This window comes from Alexandromys fortis, unplaced genomic scaffold (genome assembly GCF_014885135.2).
Source record: "Alexandromys fortis isolate MF-2015 unplaced genomic scaffold, M_Fortis_MF-2015_v1.1 scaffold_229, whole genome shotgun sequence".
NCBI lineage: Eukaryota > Metazoa > Chordata > Mammalia > Rodentia > Cricetidae > Alexandromys > Alexandromys fortis.
Window position 1 is genome coordinate 1,677,694 of NW_026068122.1, and position 9,348 is coordinate 1,687,041.

General features: G+C 33.2%; 1 protein-coding gene across 1 annotated transcript; it reads right to left on the reverse strand.

Annotated features, from left to right (window-relative positions):
• Positions 1 to 753: 753 nt before the first annotated feature.
• Positions 754 to 1,695, reverse strand: LOC126490467 (olfactory receptor 4K13-like). Its single transcript, XM_050125404.1, has one exon. The coding sequence runs from the start codon at positions 1,690 to 1,692 to the stop codon at positions 754 to 756; it is 939 nt and encodes a 312-aa protein (XP_049981361.1). The 5' UTR covers positions 1,693 to 1,695.
• Between the last annotated feature and the right edge of the window lie 7,653 nt (positions 1,696 to 9,348).

A 9,348-nucleotide genomic window follows, 5' to 3' on the forward strand; every position in this document is an offset into this window, starting at 1 on the left:
CCCGCCTCCTGAAATCCTCTGAATGAGACTGACTAATCTTCAGGAAAGATTATTTATTAAAATACAAATGAAATATAAACTACAATAAGAGATCTGGATCTTACACTTCTTCAGGCTTCACCCAAGTCATACTAACCCAGGAGTCCTACCTCCATACCAGACCTAATAAGAGACCTGGTTGTGTCATTTCATAATAGCTTGCTGCAGGACCCACATTGCCAAGTCATGTTTTATTGCACTTTATGAATCTAATTTAAAGTAAAAACACTAAGTATAATTGACTGTCATTTTGTGAAGTAATGAGTGTTCTTCTCTCCTTAATTTATCCTGTCAAAAAGATTATTGTTTTACTACATGGTTGTTAGAAAGCAAGAGTGAGAACTTTGGCCAATTGACAAAAACATTGTCCAATTGGAGCATGGGTGTTATACAGAGCTATACTGAGGTAAAATTTAATAAGACATAATCCACAGAGATAAACATATGAGTTTGCTCAATAAATGTTAAGTTAAACTTTATTAAAGCCATAGAAGAGTAGTTCAACGACATTCCGATATACAAAGAGCATTGGTTTTCAGATTTGAGATGAAAGATTCACAACATTTTCATGGTTGGTCGGTAAATTATCATTTCTCCTTAACATGTTAAATTATATCAATATAGGGAAATTAATACAGACTTTTATTTGCTGACTTACAGTCTATTTCATACAGTTACTCTCATTATTTGAAGTAATTAGTTTACATTCTGGGTTTAGAGATTTCCTTTGGGAACAAGGTGGTTGCTTATGAACCTTTTCATAGCATTTTTCATCTCTTTATTTCTTAGTGTATAAATAGTTGGGTTGAGGAGAGGTGTAAAAACAGAGTAAAATACAGCAAGAAATTTATCCAACCAGATAATATTGAGTGGACATACATAGATGAAAAGACAAGGCACAAAGAAGATCATCACCACTGTGATGTGGGCACTGCATGTGGACAGAGCCTTAGATGCACCAGTTTTGGAGCTCTGGCAAATAGCGATAATGATATATGTGTAGGAAATGAGCAAGAGAATGAAACAGGCTATAGCTACAACCCCACAGTCAGCATTCATTAGAATATCCAGATCATGGGAATCCATGCAAGCTAGCTTGATCACCAATGGCATGTCACAGAAAAAACTATCTATTTCCTTGGGGCCACAAAAAGGCAGCTCCACAATCACTAACAGGTGACTCATGGCATGAATAAAACCAGTAGTCCATGAAACCAACACCAGTCCAGAGCATCTTTTCAGGTTCATAATGGTGAAATAATGGAGTGGCTTGCAGATGGCCACATAGCGGTCATAGGCCATTGCCACTAACAGCATCATCTCTCCTCCAGCAATGCAATGGGCAAAAAAAATCTGGGACATGCATCCTGAAAAGGAAATGGTCTTGTTTTCTCTGAGAAAGTCTGATATCATCTTAGGAGTGGTGTTTGAGGAAAGACACGTGTCAATAAAGGACAGGTTAGCCAACATGAAATACATGGGAGAATGGAGATGGCGGTCAGTGGTGATTAAGACCGTGATAACAGTATTTCCAAAAACAATAAAAAGATAAAGTGTCAAGAACACCACAAACAGTAAAGCCTGGACACTCTGTGACTGTGCAAGTCCCCAAAGTATAAATTCTGACACCACAGACTGATTGCCTCCATCCATTTTACCCAGTGTGTCATAAGAAATGACCTGCAATGAAAGAAAAATTATGATATAGTCATATGAGGAAAATAACTTTCTTTGTATAATTTACATTTGCTTTGAAACTTAATGGAATATAAGTGTATTAATGTAAAGAGAATTCTAAGCCAAATATACTGACACTGCTGCCCAAACTGAAATAAAGTGCAAATGTGCCAAGAGCAACAACTCAAGGAGAAAAACATCAGTTGTGACTGTAATATACCTGTGCTATCGTGAAATTCCTCTAGAGGAGAGCGGTGAGGAAGCAGAATAGCAATGTGAGAAACCAAATAATGAGTGCATGGTTATTTTTTTTAAATGACTAAATTTTTCACTAGCACTGATGACATTCCACAAAGAAAATAAGTAATAAATTTGGAAACTGGAGAGGAGTTAGACTGAATATCAGTGAAAATGGTCTGACAGGACACTGCCATTGTCGTCACGATGCATAATGATTTTATTGGACATCAGCAGATTTTTTTCTGTGATATTGTTAATTAAAATTTTAGCTTAAATTGTTGAAAAACCCCAGTGAAGAAGCATATAGAACAGAACACAATATTAGATATACACAGATATCAGACTGAAATATACAAACCAGGTTTACAGTTGTTCATGTACATATTACAACATTTGCTTAAATTAACTGATTAAAAAATACCACTACAAATACCTGTAGAGATGTATTGCATGAAGACCATGGCAAAGCGTATACAGACCTGAACTCTAAAAGTCACAGTTATTTCAGACTTAGTGGTTAAAAAAGAGTAATTTTAAATAGCATAAAAATCTTGAGAGCTGTTAGATTTTGAAAAATTCTAGTTGCCTCACATGAATAATATATTATCTGTCACTGAAGGATCATCAGTATATTTTCTCATTATACTTCTTACTGATCATCTTTCTTTTAAAGAACAGAATAAATTACATAAACATGTAAGCAAAGTAGTCCTTTGGCTGTCAGCTTTAGATGAGTATGACATTGTACTTTCAATGAGCAGCAATTATTCACCTCAAAGCACAAACAAGTTGCTTATACTGATCTAACAGTCCACAATATTCATGCTAGATGGTGGACAATAATTGCCCAATTCCAGCTCCCTTCAGTAACTCTCTTGTTGCTTTTCAACTTATGGGTCTTATTTTATCTTTTTCCTAGAACAGGTGAACAATGAAATAATTGATGACATAATCAGAATTATTTCACTTAACTGTTTTCTGCCAACTGAGAAGGGTGGAGTAAGGATAAAAAATCAGAAAGTTCTGAAGACACCAGGTAACACATCCATCTGCTACAGCAGCGTGATTGCAGATAAGTAAATACATGCACCTAACAAAAACTTAGCAAATATCTAAGAAAAAGACGCTGATTATACAACATAGAGTTTGTGTTCCTTGATTTTTTTTTATTATTTCACATCTCAAGAAGTTTCAGGACAACCTGACCTGAACTTTTGGGGGGGGGTTATGTATTTTTTTAGCTTTTAGATTATAATGTAATTATAACATTTCTACATTTATTTCTTCCCTCCAAATTTTCCCATATACTGTTACTCATTGCTTTTCAAAGAGAAGAACAGAGCCCTCTAAATCAACTAAACAAAACACGTTTCAACCAACAAGCATGCGGGCTACATAGGTCTATGCTATGTTTTCCGCATACAGTATAGCTTTCGGTTTAATACTTTGAAGAGACTCCTAAGTATATCAATGAGTGGGTCTGTGATGCCTGTGCCTTATCTTGGGGATTTTTGAATTTTCTGTTGATTTGTTTTGTTTACTATTAATGTGATGGTTTTTGTTTTGTCTTACTGTATTTATTTCATGATGGTTTGTTGTTGTTTTCTAGTGGGAGACTTAAAGCATGTAGATCCAGATAAGAGAAGGGGTGTAGAGTAACTATGAGAAGTAGAGGGAGGGGAAGCTGTATTTAGACTATACTGCATTAGAAGAAAATCTATGTTTAATAAAAGGGGAAGAAGAGAAATTCATTTTCTTTTTTCATTGTTTATATATACAAACTATTCTGTTTGTATAAAGTTACTTGCAACTAAAATTTCAGAACTGACCATTGGTATTGGATAGCCAATTGATGTGCTTTTCTGGGGTATCCTTCTTGCACTCCCAGGATTTCTTAGTTGTCTGTGGTTCTTTGCATAGGATTGAGGACTCCAGGGCTTTCTCCATCCACAATAGCATGGCTATTGATATTGGATTGCTGAGCTCAGTTATAACAATCATGATAAAAGATTTTACTAAGAGAGAGCATTCATTTGTGTCCGTCTGTCCTTTGTGACCTCTGTTCCAAAGTAGAACCAAGTCTCAAGTAATGCAGTTTAAATAGTCTCTTCTAATATTTTAGATGTATAATGCCTGTGTGAAAATAAAGTATCTTACAGCTACTTTTGATATATAGGAGCAACCATGCTTTAACAGACCTGCTTTAATGATGCTGCTCAATCTGTTTTGATTCCATGTGATGATTGAGAAGCTAGGAAAATGATACCAGATATTACAATAGCTTAAAGAATGTCACACATAGAATTTAATAGTGCATTATGAATATATAAAATAAAATATGAACACAGCAATTATTGAGCCTTTCTAGTATCAGGAATAGAATTATTTCCTAAAATCATATTTATAGTGTGTCTTAAAACAGTATTGTTTACAAAGTTATGGCCAATAATTTTAATGTTCATCTGTACTCTTTAAGTTATTTTTAAGATATGCATGTTCATATATATGTGTGTATGATCATATTTTCATGTATGCACATATGTATTCATATCTGAACATGTTTATATACACATACTTTTATATTCACACATTTTAGATACGCAAAAGGACACATGCATATATGTGTGTTCATATATATATTTAAATCATCTTTCTTTAAAATAATTGTTACTTACATTTTTTCTAAGTTGGTATATACCTATTTTGTATCTATGAAACATAAAAATGAAAAAGCATATTCAACATGCAAATTGCTTTTAGAAACATGACAACCATTTCACCCTTCACTTCTCTTGCCTAGGATCTATCAGTATTTTCAAAGACCTAATGAAATACTCTGTCAGAGGATCTCTGTAATTCTTGAATCTAACATAATAGCAGTTCTTCTAGAAAATCTAATGTTGACTTATTTATAATAAATATAAAAAATTAATGAGTGGGAGCAAACTGAATACTCTTTTTATATGTTTAGAAGCAAACTAATAATTTTCTTCTATTTTTCATTTTTTCTGTATTGATCAAAGTGCTAAACCTTACAATAGTCTCGGTATTCACAATTCTATAAATTTTTATAGTTCTAGTCATAATTACCCAATATGAGAGATACCATGTGATAGACACTGGTTATTGAACAGTGGCTTTTTGCTGTTTTCTAACAGATTGCTTGGTTAGCAGATTGATTGTTTCTATGGTATATTATTGTTTTGCTTTATTAATTGGTTTTCTTTGTATGTATATTTTACTATTTAAATATATTTTGAATTGAAGTAGAATTTTATCATTTTACCTCTCTTTTCTTCCTCAAACTACTATCATATGCTATTCTCACATACTGTACCCACATTACCCCTTAAGTGAATAACCTCTTTTTCCTTCATTCTTATTGCTATGTATCTGGCTGTATGCATGCATATACATATGTTTGGATCGATAGATGTGTATACACAAATGCACATGAATTCAATTTGCTGAATCCATTTTTGTTTTTGCATGCTTTCAAGACAGACTTCTCTACATTTAACAATAATTTAGGAGGCTCATTAATGGAAAAGGCTAATTTTTCTTCTAGCACACAATATTTGGCAGAATATTTTAAACTTATTTCCAAAATCATCACTTAACTTTCTTCGTTTCTACTCCTCATTCTACTCTGAAAGCAATCTTATCTAATATGCACTTTTTGGATTAAAATATTTTACATGGTTAAGTTAAATGGAATATTTGTACTTCTCTTATTGGTTATCAGATAAAGAATGATGATTTCCTGATGTAGACAAGAGCATACTTGGAAAAGAAGATTTAAAAAAAAAACATAGTAACTGGACTTTAAAGACAGCAGAGGTAAAAGAAACTATTCAACTAAAACAAAGTGGGTATTGGTTAAAAGAGATAACTGGAAATTTTAAAGAATTAACTTACAGAAGGGTGTCACACTGATGAGTTTTCAAACTCACAATTTTGTTTTGGCTCATATTTTCTGCCCGTCTGATGTGTGCTTATGAAGTTATTCATGTTATGGGGAGATAACCTTTCCCTCAGCTTGACCTGTCGTCACTTTCTGTATTTGCCCCATGGGTGTAATTTGTCTGTGTGTTTCTGACCAAATTGAGTACCATGGAAACAATTATCTTAGAAATCCCTTGGGTATTTCTCTGTTAAGAGTGATACCATGTATTCCCTTTTTGTGGAAATAGAACAAGAGACAAATAAAGCCTCCTGCATGTCATACCAGCATTGGTAATGTTAAACAACTTTTCAAAATTATTCACTTCAACAATAAGAACTAAAGAGGCACTCACCTCTTACTGAATGTATATAATCAAAGTGTTTATTTTTTGAAGTTATGAGACCATCTGCAAAAAATATGAGCTGTAGCCAGAATAAAAAAAAAAACCTATACTCTAAACATAATGTCCTAATGTATGCCAAATCTGTGTGAGATCATGGTCTTTTGACTAATGAAGTTCAGTGTGCTCTGTAACTGTATGTGATATTAGCAGTTATGGGTTGGATGCAATGACTATTATCTCAGTGGAATACAAACAATTCTTGGATTTTTAAAAATTAGGAAAGATACCTCTCTATACAATTTCACTTGACTTGGGGTTTTAATAAATTCAGGTGATCCTAAATAAACTTTCTAAATATGAGTATTTTGAATCAACATACCTAAATTGCAATCATCACCGATTACAGTACAAACTTCCATGTTATTTTTGTTGTAAAAATGGATGGACATACATGTGTGGAATTTATCAGTATCTTTTTGCAGATGAGACAACACTAAATATTAATAGATATCTCTTATGGAAAATGTGTGAATCCCATGAAAAATACTGGTTCATATAAAGCAATAAATATGTAAGTTGAAGAGAAAATATTCCTATGTGCTTTAAAATACAAAGGAAGGAAAAGCAACACTATTAAAACTTTTGTATGTTCTTTCCTGCTGGGTTTGCAATGCATAGGTATATTGTCAAAAAAATCAGGTGTTCGTGGGTGTGTAAATAGATATCCGGGTTTTCAATTTGATTCCAGCCATCCTCCTGTCTCTTTTTATGCCAATACCAGGCTGTTTTTATTGCTGTAGCTCTACAGTAGAGTTTGAAATTATGAATTGTGATACTTCCAGAACTTCCTTTATTATACAGAATTGTTTTGGTTATTCTGGAGTTTTTGTTTACCATAAGAAGTTGATGACTGTCTATCAAAATCTGTGGAGAATTTTGCTGGACATTGTATTGATTTGTAAATTGCTTTTGGCAAGATTGTCATTTTTACTATGCTAATTCTATCTACCCATGAGCATGGAAGGTCTTTTCATTTTCTGGTGCCTTCTTCAATTTCTTTCTTTTCTTCTTTTTATTTATTTATTTTTTTATTGAAAAAATTTCCGCCTCCTCCCTGCCTCCCATTTCCCTGCCCCTCCTCCCACTCCTTCCCCCTCCCCCACTCCTTTTCCCCTCCCCCCCACTCCATTCCCTCTCCCTTTCCAGTCTGAAGAGCAGTCCTGATTCCCTGCCCTGTGGGAAGTCTTTCTTAAGAGATTAAAAGTTCTTGCCATATATGTTTTTCACCTGTTTGGTTACAGTTACCCCAAGATATTTTATGTTATTTGTGGCTATTGTGAAGGGTGATGTTTCTCTGATTTATTTCTCAGCCTATTTATTCTCTGATTAAAGGAGAGATGTGGGATTCTTTTTTTTTTTTTTAGTTAATCTTGTGTCCTGGTGCATTATTCAAGGTGTTTATGAGTTGTAGGAATTCCTTAATAGAATATTTCACTTCACTTATGTATGCTATTAAATCTTCAGGAAATAGTGAGAGTTTTACTTTTTCTATTCCATTTTGTAACCCCTTGATTTCCTTCTGTTGTATTGAAGCTCTAGCTAGAACTTCGAGTACTATATTGAAAAGATAGGGAGAGAGTGAACAATTTTGTCTTGTTCCTTATATAAGTGGAACCTCTTTGAGTTTTTCTTCATTCAGTTTGATGTTGGGTGTTGACTGGTTTTATTATGTTTAAGTATGTTACTTGTATTCCTGATGTCTCTAAGAATTTTATCATAAAGGGTTGTTGAATTTTATTAAAGCCCATTTTTGGCACCTAATGAGATAATCATGTGGGTTTTTTTCTTCAGTTTTTTAATGGATTATATTGACAAATTTTCACGTGTTGAATCATCCATGCATCTCTGGGATGAAGCTTACTTGATCACGGTAGTTGATTTTTTTGATGTGTTCTTGGATTTGGTTAGCCAGTATTTTATTGAGAATTTTTGCATCAATGTTCATGAGTGAGGTTGGTCTGTAAATCTCTTTCTTACTATTGTATTTTCATGGTTTGGGTATACGGTAACTGTGGCCTACTAAAAAATGTTTGACAATGTTGCTTCTTTTTCCATCATGTGAAACAAAATGAGTATTGGTATTAGTTCTTCTTTGAAAATCTTGTATAACTCTGTGCTTAAACCATCTGGTTCTGTTTTTTTTTTTTTTTCTTTAGGATACTTTTGATGACTTTTTCTATTTCCTTAGCATTTATAGGTGTATTTAATTTATTTATCTGGTCTTGATTTAATTTTGGTAAGAGATGTTTATCCAGAAAATCGTCCATTTTCTTTAAGTTTTCAAATTTTGTGGAATATAGGTTTTTCAGTTATAACCTGATGATTCACTGAGTTTCTTCCCTGTCTGTTGTTATGTCCCTCTTTTCATTTCTAATTTTGTTAATTTAGACATTTACTTTTCATTAGTTTGGAGAAAGGTTTGTCTGTTTTGTTGATTTCTCAGGGAACCCACTTTTGCCTCATTGATTTTGTTGATTTCAGCACTCAATTTAATTTTTTCCTGTTGTCTAGTCTTCTGTGAGTTTGCTTCTTTTTGTTGTAGAAATTTCTAGTGTTCTATTAACTCATTAGCATGGGAGTTTTCCAGATTTTTTTACGTAGGCATTTAGTGCTATGAACATTTCTCTTAACACTGCTTTCATTGTCCCATTTTTAAGTATGTTATGCTGTCATTTTCTTTGGATTTTAGGAAGTCTTTAATATATTTCTTTATTTCTTCCTTGACCAATTAGTGATTCAGGTGAGCATTGTTCAATTTCCATGTGTTTGTGGGCTTCCTAAAATTGGTGTTGCTATTAAATTCTAACTTTAAGCCATGGTTATCTGATAAGATACATGGTTCTTTCCATTTTTTTTTAATCTGTTGAGGTTTTCTTTGTTACAAAGTATGCAGTCAGTTTTTGAGAAGGTTCCATAAGGTGCTGAGAAAAATGTGTATTCTTTTATGTGGAATCTTCTATGCATGTCTTTTGAGTCCGGCACTGAAACCAATCGAATCTGGGCTTTTTTTTTTTTTTTTTTTTTTTTTTTTTTTTTTTTTTTT

Coding starts and splice junctions, on each gene's coding strand:
- LOC126490467 (XM_050125404.1), bottom strand. CDS start 1,692: ATGGATGGAGGCAATCAGTCTGTGGTGTCAGAATTTATACTTTGGGGA.